Source organism: Carcharodon carcharias, chromosome 3, assembly GCF_017639515.1.
Source record: "Carcharodon carcharias isolate sCarCar2 chromosome 3, sCarCar2.pri, whole genome shotgun sequence".
Lineage (NCBI taxonomy): Eukaryota > Metazoa > Chordata > Chondrichthyes > Lamniformes > Lamnidae > Carcharodon > Carcharodon carcharias.
The window spans coordinates 65,360,275-65,382,023 of NC_054469.1; the positions used below are offsets into that span (position 1 = coordinate 65,360,275).

At 41.5% G+C, this 21,749-nt stretch overlaps 1 protein-coding gene across 3 annotated transcripts in view; it reads left to right on the forward strand.

Moving 5' to 3' along the window:
- The window catches only part of trdmt1 (tRNA aspartic acid methyltransferase 1), a 100,902-nt gene that overhangs the window by 76,802 nt on the left and 2,351 nt on the right, over window positions 1-21,749 (forward strand). For 2 of the 3 annotated variants that reach the window (XM_041183825.1, XM_041183826.1), the window contains exons 6-10: window positions 1,248-1,317; window positions 10,814-10,897; window positions 12,166-12,527; window positions 19,462-19,519; window positions 20,508-20,637. In XM_041183825.1, coding sequence (XP_041039759.1) covers window positions 1,248-1,317; window positions 10,814-10,897; window positions 12,166-12,527; window positions 19,462-19,519; window positions 20,508-20,637 — 704 coding nt within the window. The remainder of the gene's footprint in view (window positions 1-1,247; window positions 1,318-10,813; window positions 10,898-12,165; window positions 12,528-19,461; window positions 19,520-20,507; window positions 20,638-21,749) is intronic. The other variant, XR_005942602.1, reaches the window with a different exon arrangement.

The following is a 21,749-nucleotide window of genomic DNA, read 5'->3' on the forward strand; positions in this document are numbered from 1 at the left end:
TTGGAAAAAAAACAGACTTTCTGGCTGCAAATCTACTGCATCTATTATGGCATCAAAGTTTATATGTTGCTAAAATACATTTGCAGTATTTTTTCAGATTAAGCAGTCCAACCTCAGTATAAGATCTGTGTGTGTAGCTCGATGAGAATGCTTGCCGCAGGACCATAATAAAAATAGCACAACAATAGCCCAATTCCTCATTTGCCAATCCTGCACTTAAGAAAAAAGGAATTCATGTCATTTAAAAAAAAATCCACAGTTCCTTTAAATTTTTGCAATTCAGTTAGTGTGATTTCCATCCCTGTCTCTCCCTGAGAGTTCTGTTGACTCATCTCGCTCTTTGAGATAAAACCTCAGTTCTGGTTCCCCTTCCTGGTAACATATAATTTATATGTTGTTTCCCACATGGAACATTTTAGTTCTTCAGTATCTTTTATGACTGTTGGTTACTTTCTCAGTAGTTGCTGAATTTGGCTGTGGTAGTTATGCAATTTTTGTAATAGTCAATTACTTTTCTTCAGTTTTTTTTCTTTTACTTTAAAACTTGGACATTGCATAGTTGGCGCTGATTTCTTTTTATCAGCTTTGGCAATTTCCTGCCACGATTTTCTTTTTTATTCCTTATCCCCCTTGTTCTCGGTCTGTATTTTGCTGCTGGTTAATGTCAGCCATTGGTTTTCATAATTTGCTCTGAGTGCTGCAGACTAAAAATTAAATAGAAATCACAGTGACCCATTCTGGACCCCCCTGTGGCCAGACTGTTCTTAATACAGCAGTGTATTTGATGCTAGTGCTGAAAATAAATGTATCATCTTAAGAAAGGGAAAGTGCTAGGTTCAAATGTAGACTGTGAGCAAGCTAAAATGATTTTCCAGTTATTGTAACATTAGTGCCAGAGTGGATTAAAGTAAAGAATACACAAAGCATTTCATTACCTTTTTTCTAAATCTGATAATAGTAGTCTGACAAATGTGATTTCTCTCCCATCCCCCTTTTCATTTAGAAACTCTTAAGCCAATAAAAACTCAAATAATTTTTAACTATTCTATAGCTGAGTGATTACTTGTGATTACTTGTGGAGTTGTTAGCCTAGTTGTTTCAATTATAATTAATTTCATGTGGTTGTATTAAAGATACAGGAGTTGAAGTTAGATTGGTTCTGAGAAACTGTATTTTATGCATTTAACTATAGTTGAAATTTACAAAACAAATGATAAAATCAGTATGTTAAATGTGTTTTTAAACAGAGATAAATTGATACAAACACTGGAGAGCTGCAGATACACTTACCAGGCATTCCTACTATCACCAACTTTGGTATGTAGACAAGCCACTTTATTGGATGAGATTTGATCCTTATTTTTTCTTGTCCCTGCTCTTTGTTTGTTAATTTCAATGGTTAAAAGAATGCTTTATATTTTATTTTGTAAGATGAAATTTTAATTTCAGCAAAAGAGAAGTTGTTGAACTGGCAGATCAGTTCGGTTGTCTTGTTAAATTTGATTTATAGAAATGCTTGTTTTTCCACATGCACTTTGTACTTTCCTGAGGCACCTGGTCCTTTGGGAGTGTATATGAGAAATTTGGGCATGTTTGGACCCTGATTGTGTAAATGGTTGGGCAAATTGTGCAGCCGCACACAGTCCAATTTCACGGGCTGCTCAGTTGTAATGACCTTGTATTTGCCCTATTTAAATTTAACACCTTCCTGATCTGCAATATCATGTATGTTGTGATGAATTTATCCACTGAGACATTGAAATGCTCTGTCTAAACATTTATCCTTTAATTATAGTAAATTATATAAATGTACAAGGAGACCACTTTTTGTGATCAGTATTTTTTAATGAATTAACCCATTTTAACCTGAGGCAACTTCAGGTGTAGTAATAGTCCTCCAGTGTTCAAAAATTTTATAACAAAATTATTTGACCAATTTGGATTAATAGCTTGATAAAATATTTACAGCCATTCTCTTGGTATAAGTTCCAACAACGTGAGAAAATATTGAGACATCCTGGCTTGCTGACATGTTTCTTGCTGACATCATGACTATTATTTTTGATAAGAGAATAATTGATGGCAGAGGCCCAACTTGACTCTTTCATATTGTTGAAAAAGAAGTGCCATTTAAAATTCTATGGCCTAGCTGTCTAATTGAGCTTCACTCATTTTATAGGCATAAAATGGATTTCTAAGTGTCCAATACGGCATGCTCATAATAATTCTGTGCTGGATGCGTACTGTCTGCCATATTGGATGACGTCCCCTCTGTAGGTTTCAAGGCATGTGCTGAAAGTATTGAAAATATTCATAATATTTAAATAGGGACCTACACTTGTTGTAGGACCATTTTGTGAAATTGATCTGAGCCCAGTACCTGACTACCATGTGATAAACTTGCCCAAAAAATCACTCTGCTAGCAGACAGCAAGGGTTCTGCTGTAAAAGTATTTGATGGGCTCATCCAAACCATTTGTTGCTGTTTTGCCTTTGTGACTATTTTTCTGCATCCCACAACTGAATTCTAACTTCTGCTGATCATTTGCTATTGCTGGACTGTCTTGAAAATCATTTTAATGCAATCATGGATGGCCTGGTCAATCTACCATTGTGCATGCAAGATAAGGGGAGCAAGTAAGAAGCCAGGAGAAAGCATAAACAGCTTGGAGAAGAGGGAGGAGGCATCATGTGGGAGGTTATATCCACAAAGGGTCTTCAGGGAGCATTTCCCATCCCTCACCTTCACCAAGGACCAATATATGAATATATGAAATGTCTGCTGTCACCAGTTTATTTTAAAACCAAAATACTGCAGTTGCTGTAAATCTGAAATAAAAACAGAAAATGCAGGAAATAATCACTGGGTTGGACATTGATGTGATACTTTAATGCTGTTTTCCCCTTCACAGATGCTGCCCGACATGCTAATTATTTCCTGCACTTTCTGTTTTAATGCCACCAGTCTGTGTAGCCTGCTGCAGCCATAACTGGTGCTTCAAACTCGAGAATGGACAGCCTGTGGGTGTCAAGGCCTCTGTGGCCCTTACCTTTTTACAGTGGACTCCTTCCAAGCTGCAGCAAGTGACAAAAACAACATCTCTCAGTTAGCTGTGCATTATAGGGAGGCCATGAAGCTCTGTACAACAGGAGGAACACTTTTTCAGTTGACAGAGCAAAGCCATATTAGAGAGCAAGGGGCTTTGCTCTCGCTGTAAGCTTCCCCAGAATCTAAGGTTCCATCGCCTTCACCTACATTACCTTCCATATTCCACACAATGCTCCTGGGATCTTTCTTAGTAGAAAGGGATTAGATTCCCTTAATGTCCATGTTGTTTTTGATTACAGGCAGCATATCATGCCGATGTGCACCTTGTTTCCTGGCAGCAATCATGTTTCATTCATCCTGCTACACACTCTCTACTTTCTGAATTTGAACCAGACCATTAAGTCACAGGCTGGTGAGGCCTTTCGCCTTCATGGCTCGTGACTCCTGTCAGCAACCTGGACACAGCTTCTGCTGCTGGGCTATTCAGCAAAAGATTTGCAGTAGATCCCTAACCATGTTTCCAGCTTTGTTGTTGTGTGCTGAATGCTGCACAACTTGTGGGAGCTTTTCTCCAACACTACAGGACTTCGCAATTGGACTGTGGTAAAAGCCTGCATGTAACTCTGCCCATGGATCACCACCTTGATGTGGTGGAGAGGCTTGTGTGCTCTGGCGATCCCTTGAGTGATGCCATCTGGAGCTTCTCACTCCTGGTAGGGCCACCCAAGGTGGCTGGGAGGGTGGGTGGTGGTGGCAGTCCAAAAAGCCCTTCAGGGTACAACAGGTGAAGGAAGATTGTGTCACACCGGCTGCAAAGGTGGGAGAAGACTGCAGCGGCAAGGTGGTCCTGGTCAGCGTAGCTTGATACACCACTGAAATCTGACCACCAACCTGTCACGATCATGTGGACAATGACAGAGCCCCAAGGTCTCCACGTTAAACAAAGTCACATTCAGGCTTCTACCAGAGTCCATTGCTAAATCCTGTGCTGGTAAATAATTGATGATCGGGACAGCGCTGTGAACCTGGCAGTCCCTAGTCAAGACTCTGTACACAGGCAACAGATGCATAATAGTTGTTGGACACCTGTATAGTGACAGAGGTATCTTTGGACAGCAGTACCTGTGTCTGAACTGTCCTCTTCAGGATACCCTCTGCTCACCCCAAATGCGAAGGGGGCTGGAAAAGGTGCCCTAAAATAAGCTGCCCTATTTTCTCCTGGCTGGGGAGCCACATCCTGCAGGATCAACGTCTTTTTGGTCAAAGAAAGAAAACTTTAAATTTTGCAACTTGGAATGTTAGGACACTCTTGGAAAACCTTTAGAGTGCCCGCAAGAAGAACTGCGATCATATCACATCAGCTATCAAGACTCCAAATTGACATTGCCACCTTCAGTGAGACCAGCCTTCCTTGGGAAAAGCAACTGAAGGAACAAGCAGGGGGATACACCTTCTACTGAAAAGGAAAGACTGACAGCAGCCCTTGTGTCTGCGAAGATGGCTTTAACAACCAGAATAGGATCTTGGGTGCACTGTCAGAATTCTCAATTGTATAGCTGAATGACTCATGACACTTCACCTACAACTCAGTCGAAACTAATATGCCACCGTCATCAGCACTTATGCCCCAACTCTTGACTCTAATGAAGGTATTAAGGAAAAGTTCTATTCTGACCTTGAATAAGTCCTCACTGGCATCCCAAAGGAAGAAAAGATCATCCTTCTGAGGGACTTTAATGCCAGGGTTGGCTATGTCTGGGTGGAACCATTGGGAAAAGCAAAGTGGGACAAGCCAATGCAAATGGCATTCTCCTGCTGACAGAGTGTGCTCAGCATGGCCTCATTATACCAAACATGCTCTTCTGCCAGGCGGACAATACAAAACCACATGAAGGCATCTTCAAAGAATTGGCATCTTCTGGATTATGTCATTGTTTAGGTCAAAGATCTAAGTGCTGCCTGTATCACTTGATCCACGCAGGCGATTGATGCTTGCTAGACAGATTATCAACTTGTTCAATTGGTGACGAACACCCACCCAGCACCAAGACACTGCAAGGCCCAAAAGTTCAAGAGGAAGAAGATCAATGTCTCAGCTCAAAAGCCAGAACCTGGACAGGAATTCCAGGTAAAGCTCATGACCAACTTGGAACATCCCAATATATCCAACTCAATTCCAGAACAATGGGATCAAATAAAGTTAGCTGCTGTATCGACTCCTGTGCCCAGACCATTAGGTATGAGCATCGTTGTCACCAGGACTGGTTTGATGAAAACAATGCAGAATTTTGTGACGTGGAACAAATGAGCAACCTTCATTGTCTGGTAGGACAACCCAAGGTTGAAATTCAAGAAGGCAGCATTCCAACAGCCTAAAGAAATATCAGAAGGTAACCCCCAAAAATATGCTGACAGTCATGATATGCGAAATTTCTTTGAAGCCACCTATAGTCATCTATTGACCAAGGTCAAATGGACAAAATTCCTTTTGCTCAAAGGATGGTGCTTCTTAAGGATGACAATGTCATCTCTGACCACTGGAAAGAACATTTTCAGCAACTGCTCAACTGTGAGTTTAAAGTGGCAGCTGCTACCCTGTAGTAGAATCCATGGGTGAGCCATCATCGATGAGAGAGCTACAAACGAATGAAAAACAACAAAGCCTACAGCCTTAATGGTATTCCAGATGAGGTCTACAAAGCTGGTGGGTTTTTGCTGACATCAAGGCTGCATGCACTTATGCTACGGATTTGGGAGGAATAAGAACTCCCCCCTGCCCCTCCACCGACTTCAGGAATGTGACAGTTGTAACCATCTTCGAGAACAGAGATGAATCATGCTATGGAGATTATCAAAGTATTTCCCTCTTGTCCATAGCAGGGACACACATTCCCCTGAATCACTTACTTCCTGTGGCTGAGGCAAAATCCTCACAAAGACTCTGTGTGGCTTTAGACCTTCCAGAGGAGTCTCTGAAATGGTGTTTGTTGCCAGACAAATCTAAGAACAATGTCGAGAACAACGCCTGGAACCCTCCATTGTACTCATCAACTTGGCCAAAGCATTTGATTCAGTCATTCATGAGGCTGTGTGGATTGAGCTCCAAAGATTTGGATGTCCAAGAAAGTTCATCATAATCTTGCAATTGCTTCATGATGATATGGCTACAACTGTCTTCAGTGGGAGATCTGAAATAGATGCCTTCAAATCTGGACTAGAGTCAAGCAAGGCTGTGAGATAGCCCCATGCTGTTTACAAGCTACCTGACAGTGGCTATTCACCTCTTCAAATATCAACTGCCGCCTTGAGTTAGTATTAACTACTACTTAGATGGAAAATTCTTTAATCTCAGTTGCTTCCATGCCAAAACTAAACTGACCACCATAGACAGGCATGATCAACAGGTTGCTGACGACTGCAGTGTTGTTGCCTACTCTGCACCAGATTTGCAAACCACTCTTGATCTCTTCGATTCTGCATGCAAGAAATTTGGCTGTTCTTGAATGTGGCCAGAACAAAATCTCACATCAGCCCACACCTGGTCAGCCAAATACTCAGCCTTCCATATATGTTGAAGGAGAGATTCTGTAATTTGCTGAGTACTTCCCACACTTGGGTAACCACCTCCTCAAAAAGCCACTATTGACATGGAGATCCAACACTGGATCAGCTGCACCAGCTCAGCCTTCTTCAAAATATGGCTGGGAGTGTTTGACAACAAAGACCGCTGCAAGTCAACAAAAATCCCAGTCTAAAGAGCAGTTGTCGTTCACACACTCCTGTACTGCAGTGAGTCATGGACTGTGTATTGGTGATATATAAGAGCACTGGAGAAATTACATCAGCAAGGCTCCACCAGATTTTCCAGATTCAATGGGTGGACTATTGACCAAATGCTGTCGTCTTTTTTGAAGCCAGCTCCATGAGCATTCAGGCAAAACTCCTGAAAAATCAGCTTTTATGGACTGAACATTATGCCCGGTTGACACAAAAGCATTACCTCTGCTGAATGCTGTTTTCTCAGCTCTCAGATAGACAACTTCCCAGGGAAGGACAAAGAAAACACTTGCAAAAAAACTCCGAAGCTCTTCCTGAAGCGCAGCTTCATTGACATTAATGACTGGGAGGAGCTTGCTACCAATCTTTCAAAATGGCAACAACTTGTCCATCAAGCTGCATCATGCTTTGAGTCAGAATGCCTTAATGATAAGGCAGAGCTGTGGCAGGAAAGGAAATAAAGGAGCAAATCCTGCACTACCTCATAGGATATCCTGCTTCATGTGTCCTATGAGGAACCCATTTTTGGAAATTTGAAGGATGTTGAATTGTGGACATTCCTCCTCCTGAGTTATTTTTAAAAGTTTGTAGTATTAATTTGGGGCTGTGACAATGCCATTCCTTAAGAAACCATGGGTCAAGATGGATGTCTGGCAGGGAACATCTGAAGAGGGAGGAGATACTTTGTAAATCTAAGTTAACAAAGAACTGCTGTTGCCAGGCTAAAGACTCTTGCTGATTGGTTAAAAAAACCTGGCTCAAGAGAAGTATCCTGTGAACACCTTAGTCTTTAAGACTCTCAGTCAGAGAGTGAGTGAATGTGGGAGTGCCTGAGAAGCGAGCTGCAAGAAAAAGACACACTCATTCTCTCTCTGCCTCACCTTTGTGTTAAATTTTCCTCAGAAACGTCTCATCAGGATAACTCATATGTTTTTTTGAATGGCTGCAAAGTTGTGATAAGTAAGAGTCATCAAGGACAGTTTTACCAAAAAATCCACCTGTAGGAACTTCCAGACCTATTGTGACCAGAATTCTGTTAGATTAACATCTCTTCGAATTTTATCCTTTTAAAAGAAATGTTCCCATACTCCAGCCTTTGCAAGGGACTGTGTTTATTTTGTCCTGTCTTGTGTTTATGTGTGTGTATGGGGGTTCAAGTATCTTTTTTTTTGAAAAGGGAAAATTGTTACACTTCTAAGCGACAATTTTTATGTTAACCTGTTTATTAACTTGTTTTAAAAAGTTGTTTGTTTTATAATACATTAATATTTTTTGTGTTTACTGAAAGAAGCCTGGTTAGGGTCTTTTTATGCTAGGAATAACCGTATCAAAAGGTAACAATAGGCCAGTTTTGTGGGTGAATTAAATATTTAAGCTATTGTTCTGACCTGTGGAGAAGTGGGGCTAGAACTAACTGCACACTCCTTCCATCACAGTCCGCAACAGCCTAAAGATCTGTGGGTTGAGGATTGGGCCTGTTCAGTCACATGAAGACCCATGAAAGAAACTCTTGACCCTGAGTTGACATTATCCACGAATCAAGGGACAACCTCTGCTGGCGACACTGTGCAACTTCACAATATTAAGGGATCAGCCTTTACCACCACCTGGGCTACACCTTGGGAGGTAAAAGGCACTGAGCTTCCACTTTGGACATTTCAGAAGATTGTGGAGCCCAACCAAGCAGATTTTCACCTTGAAATGACGTGGAATCCTCTGTCAATGCTGACACCTTAACCAGATGGCAGCCATCTGAGATTCCATGGCAATGTTGGGTGCCACTGTTGCACTTGGGGCTATTTGTATTATGTGATAGAATAGTTTCCATGCTCTACACAAAGGTTCGATACTAGTAGAAGCTGGACCCCTCCTTGCTCTGAGCCATTGTACACTAGTTCATTGGTAGGTTGGCTAGTATACCTAGGATTTTGGTGTATGTCAATCAGGGATCTCTAGTAAGCAGGACAACATCTGATTAATCTGCAGCAGAATTAGCATGTGACCGTGCCTCCTGATGAACTGGAGCCTGTCTTTCTATCCATCTAAATGAAATTAAGTGACCTCCTTTGGGCAAAGAAAAAGGACCAATGAGACTCTTTAAATTGCACAACAAATGATATAACCACAAATTTGTTGTTGTTTAACAATGAATAGTGCTCTCATGTGTCTTATTTGGTAAATCTTCTACCCACTGTGATACTGTGCCTTACAGAGCAAGAACGCCCCAAATCTGAGCCCCATTTGGGAGTGAGTTAGCTGATATCAGACAAGGTGACAGTAGATGTGCTACAATCAGCAGCTCACCACCACCTTCTCAAGGGCACCTAGGGATGGGCAATAAATGCTGGCCCAGCCAGCGAAGACCACATCCTGTGAAATAATTTATAAATATTATACCTAGGTTATGGTGAGGAAAAACCCTGCCTCTGATTGCTATCCAGTTCTCTGTGATGGGAAGTGCTGGTGAAAACAGGTTTTGTTCTCAACCAAAAAATCTGCTAACATTTACTGTTGTGACTAACATGGCATTGGGTTCCTCCGACAGAAAACCCAATTCATATAAACTTTATCCTTATTACTGTTTCCTAATTTTTAACTGGACTTTTCCGCTGAACAAAGACAATTAAGATGGTTGACCCTATGTCTGGAAATTATCCCTAGTGGTCTCCTAAACAAAAGAATTCTCTTCTCAGTTTTGAGAATGTCACACCTCATTATGCCAAGGGAGCTTCTAACATACCACCTGGGACAGTACAGACCATTTCAAAAGGAGCTACAGGAATGCCATTTGCATTTGATAAGCCAACCTTGCTAGCGGATTCCGTGGGTCTGTTGAGACAATGGCTTCCCAGGCACTCGACCCTCAACATGAATGGCACCATCTTTCAACCCATAATGACTGAGACATTATAGGTCCTGAAAACAAAGCCAAATTCCAGGTGCTGGATAAACAGCCTTTATTGAAGTCACTGTGGAGAAGGAAGGTCACATGACCCAAGACTCCAGTCTTTTGAGCAGTTTAATATTATCTTTCTGAGCTGTGCAGCTAGCCTGCTGTTTAACATCCAACTGGCAGGCCACACAAGAGCAAGCTATGTCCAGTTTGGACCACCGGCCCGTCTATCCTGACTCTACTGGAAGATTTTGTATCATTGCCTACAGAACTGACGCAATCTTTGTATGCCTACTTCGCCTTGCGACATCAATACCACCTGAAAAGCGATCACTAGCCAAATTTGAAACGCCCAAGTGAAAGAATTCCTGATTGGACAGTGATTTTGGGACTCTGGAACTCATGTGAACCAATATTGAGTTTTTTCTGTATATTATACACCGCCTTTCTTCTAGCCCTCCCTTGATTGTGTAAGTGCGAAGTGGGAAATTGAGAATGCTCCTTTTGAAAGTGTATAATGAACTAACCTGCTGAGTTAATCCTAACTGGAGTTTGCTGTAGGATTATTAGTAAAATTGGATCACACAAAAACCGAGGGGTTGGAAAAATGTGCCACTGCTTATTCTTGAAAAACAAACTAATCCAAGACACCTTGTGTTGAGGGACAGGTGGTAAGAGGAAAATTATGCTGGTTGAACTGACCTCCTCCTGTCTGTAACAATGGGAAGAATAGCCTTTTGGATAAGGTACCAAAGGATTACCAAAATCCTTGGGGAATCATAGCCAAAAATGAATCTTTGTTTCAGTGGAGGATAGGAAAAATTACAGATAGAGAAGGAGGGCAAAATATGAATATGACTCATTTTAATGTATTCAATGCTATCAAGATGATTTGAAAGTTTTTAAAATTTTTATGGCATTGTTAATAACTGATAGACTCTGTTCAAAGATATTCCCTAGTTGCTAGTTACCCACTGCTAATATGCAAGCCATCAGTGTATATTTCTTAACATTTGTTTTTTTTTTAATCATAATGTACTTGATTCCTCCTTTCTTTTGAATTTTGATGATGCTAACAAATATTTGTATATTAGTTAGGCATACCAAACTCAAGGCTGCGATATTTTCTCCTTGCGAAACTCCAACCTGATACTTTCTGCTTTCAAATATATCATCAGGTAGGTTTTAATTTGGTTATATCATGACCGTATGTTAAAGGACATCAAGTTTATCCCATCCCCAAATTATTCTTTTTTTATTATTCATTCAAGGGATGTGAGCATCGCTAGCTAGGTCAGCATTTATTGCCCATCCCTAATTGCCCTCATTCAGAGGGCATTTTTAAGAGTCAACCACATTGCTCCACGTCTGGAGTCACATGTAGGCCAGACCAGGTAAGGACGGCAGATTTCCTTCCTTTGAACCTGATGGGTTTTTACAACAACCAGCAATGATTTCATGGTCGTCATTAGACTTTTAATTCCAGATTTTTATTGAATTCAAGTTTCACCATCTGCTGTGGTGGGATTTGAACCCAGGTTCCTAGAGCTTAATGCTGGGTCTCTGGAAAGCTAGTCCAGTGACAGTACAATTATGCCACTGCACTCTATTCCAGAATATTAGTTTCCAGTCATTTTATTGAAGAGGTAGCAATTATATGATGCGATTTATTTTAATACACCCTTCTGTGCTGTAAACTATCTACATAATCTCCAAGCAGGTATTTATCTATCATTTTGAATAATTTAATTGACGGAGCATCACTGCCATTTGTTGGGAGTTTGATTATTCTATCGGGAATAGGAATTCTTCGAAACTTGAGTGTAGTTTAATGGCATTACCAATTTCAATGGTGCTTTTGTGCACCCTAATCCTATGCAACAGCCAAACATGAAGAATATTTGATCATCTAGTATAAATGTGATGGTCTGCTTATTTGTTGGATGAACTGCATATGCAAAGCTTCCCTGAATTCATTTTGACTTAGTGTAATTTGTAGATGTTTTCGGTTACTATAATGTTGATATCTCAATGCAATGATGGCATTGTTAATAACTGGGCAAAGTACCAAAAATGCTGCCTGGAAGTAACTGTAGTACATAGTAGATTGGGAAAGATCACATGAACAAGCATAATTTCTGAAAGCAGTGGTACAAGCTAATGTACATGATTTAAATCTTATTTATTTGCAGAAGTTGAACTTCTTTTAAATAATTTGTTGAGGCATACTAAAAGTATGAATTGAAGAAAAAGACCTCAACCATATACTTATTCCATTCTAAGCCTTTTTCTTGATGAGTCATTTTTACCATCATATGATTTTGAATCATTCAATAATGTTTAGCATTTTTTAAAAGAGAGGTAACTCTTTTTATATTTTCTGTTGCAAGTAGTTTTGCAATATTAACTGTTATGGCTCTACTAACATGTTTATCTATAATTTCAGATACTAAAACATTTCCCAGACCATGACGATACAGATTTGAAATCAACAGATGGTTCTAGACTTAACCAGATATTATCCACTGAAGGCAACAAAAAGGAACAGATTAGCTCTGAATATTGTGCTGAGAATGGCAAAAGCCAAGCAAATGTGAATCTCCTTTACAAATTAGAGACTCCAGAACACCAGAAACAGAAGCAGATCCAGAACAATAACTTGTCGATCCAGATGATCCAGGACTTTTTGGAAGAGGGATTGCAGGATCCGAGCCCATACTTCATACCCCCAAAGCTCTTACTGCGTTATGCTTTGATACTAGACATAGTTGGGCGAACTTGTAGGAGATCGGTGTGTTTCACTAAAGGGTAGGCCACTTCCATTCAATCAAGAAACTGAGATAGTATAGTAGTCTTTTTAGAGTGAACGTCTTTGAATGATATCTCCCCCATTGCTCTGATATGATTTAAACCCATGCAGATCATTTTACTATAGCTTAAATTCTTGGGCCAAATGTTTTTTTTTAACATATTGCAGGTCAAAATGTTAACTTCATTCAACCTTGTTATATGATTCATGCAAACTTCAACTAGTTTCCCATAGGCATGGCAATGTTATATAAACTTGTTGGGATGATATTGCTCTGAATGGCTTGAGAAGCTCAATGCTGCTGGGGTGGGGGGTGGGAGGAGGGCGACGTGGAAGCCTACGCATGCGCAGGGGAGTGCACACTGACAGCTCCCTGAGGACACAGAGCTGCTTGAGGAAGCTGAAGATTTGGACAAAGGTAAATAAATATTTAATAAATTATATAAACATGATTCAGTCACATGAATAGGGACATGTTTAAAATGAAATGGAAATTTTTTTTTGTGTTTTTTACTCACCGTTGGAAATCTCATCACGCTCATGGATGAGGTTTCGTAAAAAATGCAAAGGCCGCCTGGCCTGTCTGCCTGCCCGCCAACCGTAAGGTTGGATGGGCAGTGAAAAATACAAATTAATGAATTGCTTAAGGGCCTTAATAGACCTGTTAATTGTTGGTGGGTGCGCTGCTGACTCTCGCTCACGCCCGTTGACCGAAAAATCGTGAGAATGCAAGATGACTTTGGGATGCCTGCCTGAGGAACGTAAAATCCTGCCCAAGAAGTCAAGGATCATGTATAATCTTTAGATGAAGTATGGTTAGAGAACAGGATATAATTGGATTGGTCCAACAGACATAGTTCAGCTCTTATTTTAATATTTATCAATCTGTGCTTATTTCTATGTCCATTTTTGTAATGGAAAATGTCTTTCCAATTTGCCACACTGTAATTATACCCTGAAACCAAATTGTTTTCATAAAGGCTCCAAGGAAGTATTCTCTCCATCTGCTAAATTCAACCTACATTTCTGTAATCAGCTGATGCCTAGTCGTGACCTTGATCCCAGTATGTTCAAACAATTCAGAAAGTGGTTATTATTCTTTCCCTAGATTTTATCATCTTTAAATTTGTCCATGATGCTCTTGATGTGCACCATTTATTGTCGAGATGCCCATCTTTTAAGAGAGGAAAAAGAAATAGAAAGGGAGTATTTCATTCCTGCTAACTCCAAAAACATTGCCTTCATACATGACCAGAGTTTTTTTCAGCGAATTAGCTAATTTAGAGTTTTATAATTAGTTGACTCTAACCCAGCAAAGACATAAAATTAGATTTCTCTGAATGAAAATCTTTACTTGATTTTTCACCAACTTTAGAATGTTCTCTGGTGCTTTAGCCCTGAAGGGCCTTCTGCCAGTTACTGAACCATCCTTTTACGGCTTTTGGGAATTTGCCCAGCTATTTTTTTTTTGTGGAGGTGCACAAGAAGCCAAAATTGGAGTAATAGTGTTCACGGAGGGTTTTTAGAGTTGGAAGTGATTACAGAGATAGAGTAGGACAGGGTCATGGAGAGATTTGAATATAAGGATGAGAATTTAAAATCCAACACATTGCTGGACCAGGAGCCAATGATGAGTGATTGGGACTTAGATGAGTCCAGGTTAATGGAGGGTGAAGATGGGACAGTGGCCAGATCATTCCTTTTATCTGAGCATTCTGTAAAATAAATATCAGCAATTATCCATGCAGAGATATTAATTTTACAGTGCTGATTTTCTAATGCCCCAGTGATATTCAGGAACTAGCTGGAAAAAATCAGTAGACAACATCTGTGGAGAAAGAAACAGAGTTAACGTTTTGAGTCTGTATGACTCTTTTTAAGAGCTGAAGTAGGAATGTAATGGAATTTATATTGCTTAAGGGGGGTGGAGCAGGTAAAGCAGGATAGAAGGTCAGTGATAGGTGGGAAAGATTGACAAAGTTATCATGGATACAAGACAAATGGAGAGCTAATAGTAGTGCTGAAGACTAAAGAAGGTGCTGATAGTGGCATAAAGGTAAGAAAATAGAATGTGTTAATAGCAGAGTAAGGGTCAGCACTCTGTGAAAGAACAACATAGAGCAAATGACAGATGGCCTTTTTGGTGGGGAGAGGGGGTGGTAGTTGAGGAAAAAGGATTAAAAAAGGAATAAAAAGGGTGAATTTTTTTAAAAAAATGAAGAAAAATGAAAATGAGTAAATAAAAAAAATGTTTTAAAAATGGATAAAAATGGGGTGAAGATAGAGGAGAGAGTTCATGATCTGAAGTTGTTGAACTCAATGTTGTTAAGTCTGCAAGGCTCTGAAGTGCCTAATTAGAAGATGAGGTGCTGTTACTCCACTTTGCGTTGGAGTTCCCTGGAATATTGCAGTAGGCCAAGGATGGAAATGTGGGTATGAGAACCGGATGATGCTTTGAAATGGAAGTGACAGGAAGTTCTGGGTCATGCTTGCAGACAGGCCGAAGGTGTTCCACAAAGCAGTCACCCAGTCTGCATTTGGTCTCCCCAATGTAGAGGAGACTGCATTGGGAGAACCGAATGCAGTAGACCAAATGGATGGAGGTGCAAGTGAAGTGCTGCTTCACCTGAAAGGAGTGTTTGGGCTGTTGGACGGTGAGGACGGAGGGAGTAAAGGAATAGGTTCTTTTATTCATTCATGGGATGGGGCTTCGCTAGCTGGGCCAGCATATATTACTCATCCCTAGTTGCCCTTGAGAAGATGGTGGTGAGCTGCCTTCATGAACTGCTGCAGTCGTTGTGGTGTAGGTACACCCACAGTGCTGTTAGGAAGCGAGTTCCAGGATTTTGACCCAGCGACAATGAAGGAACAGCATATATTTCCAAGTCAGGGCGGTGAGTGACTTGGAGGGGAATTTCTAGATGGTGGTGTTCCCATCTGTCTGCTGCCCTTGTCCTTCTTGATGGCAGTGGTCATGGGTTTGGAAGATGCCGTCAAAGGAGCCTTGGTGAACTCCTGTAGTGCATCTTGTAAATGATACATACTGCTGCTATTGTGCATCGGTGGTGGAGGGAGTGAATGTTTATGGATATGGTGCCAATCAAGCAGGCTGCATTGTCCTGGACAATGTCAAGCTTCTTGAGTGTTGTGGGAGCTGCACTCATCCATGCAAGTGGGGAGTGTTTCATCACACTCCTGACTTGTGCCTTCTGGATGGTGGACAGGCTTTGGGGAGTCAGGAAGCAGGTTACACATCACATGATTACTAACCTCTGACCTGCTCTTGTAGCATGAGTATTTATATGGCTAGTCCAGTTCAGTTTCTGGGCAATGGTAACCCCCAGGATGTTGATGATGGGGGATTCAGTGATGGTAATGCCATTGAACATCAAGGGGCGATGGTTAGATTCTCTCTTGTTGGAGATGGTCATTTTCTGGCACTTGTGTGACTTGAATGTGTCTTGCCACTTGTCAGCCCAAGCCTAAATATTGTCCAGACCTTGCTGCATTTGGCCATGGACTGCTTCAGTATCTGAGGATTCATGAATTGTGCTGAACATGGTGCAATCATCAGCGAACATCCCCACTTATGACCTTATGATGGAAGGCAGGTCATTGATGAAGGAGCTAAGGATGGTTGGGCAGAGGACACTACCCTGAGGAACTCCTGCGGTGATGTCCTGGAGCTAAGATGACTGACCTCTAACAACCACAACTGTCTTCTTTTGTGCTAAGTATGACTCCAACCAGTGGAGATTTTTCCCTCTGATTCCCATTAACTCCAGTTTTGCTGGGGCTCCTTGATGCCACTCTCTGTCAAATGTGGTCTTAATGTCAAGGGCTGTCACTCTCACCTCACCTCGTGAGTTCAGCTCTTTTGTCCATGTTTGACCCAAGCCTGTATTGAGGTCAGGAACTGAGTGGCCCTGGCGGAACCCAAACTGGGTGTCAGTGAGCAGGTTATTGCTAAGCAAGTGCCACTTGATAGCACTGTTGATGACCCCTTCCATTACTTTACTGATGATGGATAGTAGACTGATGGAGCGGTAATTGGCCTGATTGGATTGTCCTGCTTTTTGTGTACAGGACATCCCTGGGCAATTTTCCACTTAGCCGGGTGGATGCCCGTGTTGCAGCTGTACTGGAAAAGCTTGGCTAGGGGCGTGGCAAGCTATGGAGCACAAGTCTTCAGTACTATTGCCGGAATATTGTCAGGGCCCAGAGCCTTTGCAGTATCCAGTGCCTTCAGCCGTTTCTTGATATCATGTAGAGTAAATTGAACTGGCTTCTATGATGCGGGGATCTCCCAAGGAGGCCAGCATTTCTGGCTGAATATTGTCGCAAATGCTTCAGCATTATCTTTTGCACTGATGTGCTGGACACCTCCATCATTGAGGATGGGGATATTTGTGGCGCCTCCTTCTCCAGTAAGTTGTTTAATTGTTCACTACCATTCACGACTGGGTGTGACAGGGCTGCAGAGTTTAGATCTGATCTGTTGGTTGTTGGATTGTTTAGCTCTGTCTATCATTTGCTGTTTATGCTGTTTGGCACCAAGTAGTCCTGTGTTATAGCTTCACCAGGTTGACACCTAATTTTAAGGTGTACTGGTGCTGCTCCTGGCATGCCCTCCTGTACTCTTCATTGAACCAGAGTTGATCCCCTGGCTTGATGGTAAGGGCAGAGTGGGGGATATGCCGGGCCATGAAAGTTACAGGTTATGAACGAGTTGATGCTGCTGATGGCCAACAGTGCCTCATGGATGCCCAGCCTTGAGTTGCTAGATCTATTTGAAATCTATCCCATTTAGCACGGTGGTAATGCCACATAACACAGTGGAAGGTATCCTCAATGTGAAGGTAGGAATTCGTCTCCACAGTGACTGTGTGGTGATTACTTCTGTTGATGCTGTCATGGACAGATGCACCTGTGGCAGGCAGGTTGGTGAGGATGAGGTCAAGTATGTTTTTCCCTCTTGTTGGTTCCTTCACCACCTGCCGCAGACCCAGCCTAGCAGCTGCGTCATTTAGGACTCGGCCAGCTCGGTCAGTCGTGGTGCTACCGAGCCACTCTTGGTGATGGACATTGAAGTCCCCCACCCAGAGTACGTTCTGTGCCATTATCACCCTCAGTGCTTCCTCCAAGTGGTGTTCAACGTGGAGGGGCACTGATTCATCAGCTGAGGGAGGGGGGTGCGGTACGTGGGGTAATCAGCAGATTTCCTTGCCCATGTTTCACCTGATGCCATGAGACTTCATGAGGTCCGGAGTCGATGTTGAGGACTTCCCTGGGTTGTTGCTTGACTAGTCTGTGTGACAGCTCTCCCAATTTTGGCACTAGACCCCAGATGTTAGTAAGGAGGACTTTGCAGGGCCGACAGGGCTGAGATAGCCGTTGTCATTTCCGGTGCCTAGGTTGATGCCGGGTGGTCCGTCCAGTTTCATTCCTTTCTTTTGATTTTGAAGCACTTTGTTACAACTGAGTGGTTTGCTAGGCCGTTTCAGAGGGCATTTAAGAGTCAACCACATTGCTGTGGGTCAGATGTAAGCCAGACCAGGTAAGGACTTAAATCCTGGTGCAGCTGCAACCCTCCCGGCAATTAGAGTGTGTTCCGTCACACTCCTGATTTTTGCCTTGTAGCTGGTGGACATGCTTTAAGAAATCAAGAGCTGAGTTACCCCACCCACTGTAGAATTCCAAGCTTCTAACCTACTCCTTTTTTTATTCGATCATGGAATCTGGGCATCACTGGCTAAACCAGCATTTATTGCCCAACCCTAATTGCCCTTGTTCAGAGGGCATTTAAGAGTTAACCACATTGCTGTGAGCCACAAGTAGGCCAGACCAGATAAGGACAGCAGATTTCCTTCCCTAAAGGACATTAGTGAACCAGATGGGTTCTTACGACAATCGACAATGGTTTCATGGTCATCATTCAACTTTTAATCCCAGATTTTTATTGAATTCAAATTACACCATCTGCCATGGCGGGATTCTAACCTGGGTCCCCAGAGCATTACTCTGGGTCTCCGGATTACTAGTCCAGCGACAATACCACTGCGCCATTACCTCCCTATAGTGTTGCACCTTCTGCAATTGCATGGGAAGGTACCGTGAGAAGGGGGTGATGGAGGAGTGGAAGGTGGCATCATCAGAAAAGATGTAACAGAGGCGAAGGAACTGAGAGAATGGGATCGAGTCCTTACAGGAAGCAGGGTGTGAGGAGCTGTAGTCAAAGTAGCTGTGGGAGTCAGTGGGCATGTAATGAATCCTGGTGGAAAACCTTATCACCAGAAATGGAGAAGGAGAGGTCAAGGAAGGGAAGGGAAGTGTCGGAGATGGAACATGTGGCTGTGATAGAGGGGTGGAAATTGGAAGCCAAATTGATAAATTTTCCCAGGTCCAGGTGAGAGCATGAAGTGGCATCAATGTACTGAGAAAAGATTTGTAGGAGGGAGCCTGAGTAAGAATGGAACAAGGAATGTTCCACATATCCCATAAGGAGACAGGTATAACTGGGGTCCATGCGGGTACCCATAGCCACACCTTTTATTTGGAGGAAGTGAAACAAGTTCAAGGAGAAATTATTCAGTGAGAGAAAATGTTCAGCCCTGTGGTGGAGAATGGGGATTGTTCGGGCCTCTGTTCAAGGAAGAAGCAGAGAGTCCTCAGACCATCCTGGTGGGGAATGGATAGTCATGGTGACTGACTACAGGTTACTCCGTTCTGAACGATGAGTGACACTTAATAGGTGATTCTTAAAAGTATCAAGTTGGTTGAATGCTTGAAGTTTGGAATTGCCCTGATTTTTAATATATTTCTATATGATTATGCTTTATCATAATTAGCACAATTTTTTTTTACAGTCAAGTGCTAACTTTGTGAAGTTTACTCTTTGTTGTGACAATTAATTAGTTCCGTTTTCCAATAAAGGTATGGCCATTATGTTGAAGGTACGGGTTCAGTATTGAAAACTGCATCAGATGTGGAGGTATGTTAACGTTTGGAGGTTGTATTGGTAATTGACTGTTTTAAATTACAAAAGGAACCTCTTATTGATTTGCTAGATCATATGCAATGTAACGTTGAGACGCTTAAATTGATGGTACAAAATCTTATCAGACACCAAAGGAATTGAGTTTTTGATAGTGCGCAATACAACTAGCCTGAACCCTTTGGACTTAAGGGTGTTAAGATGGGAGATATACCACAGCACATAATCAGGATGGGGCATCAATAATTAGAATAAGAGTGAGCAAATTCACAGATTGAGAGGTATTATGGTGCATGTAGGGCCAAAGATTAGGCATTAAATATCAGAAATGTGCAGTACTTTAGCAACACTGACTTGTGCGTACAATGATTTTAATATGTCAGGAGTCTGTTTTAAGTGTAATTAGGTAGACGCTACTGAAGTTGTAATTATGAATTAATCCAGAAAAAGTTCGAGAATGTCACCATACCTGATGTGTTTGGCACTTATTACTACCCTGTACCTACCTTTTTCATGGATCTCAAACAAAATTCAAAAATATTGTGACAAGTGCCTAATTTTTTTTTAACACTGACAACCATCATCCATATTCAGATATGCAAACCAGTAATTGTGGTTCAAAGGGTTTTCTTTTGACCCAAAGTTTTCTAGCACTTCAATGCATTGAGGATAAGAGCAGTGGCGAATTGGTCTACATTTGAACTGGAACCAGTACACAATCTGATACCAGAGACTAGAAGGTATCACAAGTCAAAAAATCCAGTTACAGTGTTTATCTTTGTCTCTAACCTACACCCCTTTCGAGTGCAGCTCTCCATTCGAACGTCCGGTTGTTGAATTCGTGCTTCAATGTAAAAATATGCTTCAGTAATGTTTGTTGAAAATTTTCATGGATTGCTTTCAGGTTTATTGTCTATTAAGCAATTCTTGATTTGAAGAAACTTGCTTGCCTTTCACTTAATTATTTTAATTTCATTTTTAATAGCTTTCCGTGGTGTTCCAGTCATTTGATGCATTGTCAGAGGATGAAAAGTTGACCCAGCTGTCAAAATTAAAACTGCGGTATTTCACACCTAGGGAAATAGCAAATCTTCATGGATTTCCTCCAGAATTTAGTACGTGCAAAATGATGTGTTCCAAAACAATGTTGTTTTGTGAAAATGAAACTCGTTCACCTTTATTTTTATTTTTTAATGTGCCTTTGCGCATTTCACACTTTATGAAGCCTGGAGGGTACTTGGGCAGGGGCAGAGTCAGTTACTGGAGAGCACACAAAAGTAATTCAGGTTTTGACTTTCTTCAGCCTTTCTATGGAAAGGTATCTACTTGCCTCCTCACAACAACAGAATGATTTCAGTGCTGGAGAAAGAGGACGTTGTTCCGCTGAGACTCCATGGGCTGGACCCAATGTCCTGGTGACTTGAATATTAGGACAGTAGACAAGGCTTTAAACTAATAACATTGGGAGGTTGGGGGGGACGGCGGGAGGGGGTGAGGTTGTGGGGAGATGGGAGAGTTCAGGAAAATGTAAATTCAGAATTAGAAAGGGAAATGTTAAGGTTCTAAAGCAGAGCAGTATTCTTGATTTTTAAAAAAAGCAGAGTGGGTCAAGAAGCAACAATGAAAGTAACAAAAGTGACATTGACTAAGATGATATCAGGGGATATTTGAAAAGTATCAAAGCCAAAGGAAGTTAGGGGCACTTGTAATAAGGGTAATAACGTCAACTTGGGGGACGTTAATCCTCATATAGACTAGGCAAACCAAATTTGCAATAATACTGTGGGATGAACACAAGATCGTTTTCGAAGGTCAGCATGTTGAGGAACCAACTAGGGAACAGGCTGTTTTGGATCTAGTATTTTGCAAATAGAAAGGGTTAATTAATTATTAATTGTAGTAAAAGGGCCTGTAGGAAGAGTGGTAGATTTTTATATTGTGATTGAAAGTGACTTTGTTTAGTTTGCAACTAGAATTTTAAATCTTAAACAAAGCAACCTACATGGTGTGTGCGAGGGGCAAGTTGGTTAGGGTAGTTTGGGAAACTACATTAAATGTTATGACAGTGGGCAAGCAACAACTAACATTTAAAGAATTAACACATAATTTGCAACAAATATACATTCCTTTAAGGAGCAAAAACCCCACATGTAAACCATGGCTAACAAGAGGAGTTAAAGAGAGTGGCCCAGATCTTCTGGTCAGCGCTGATGCTGCACCCATTTTT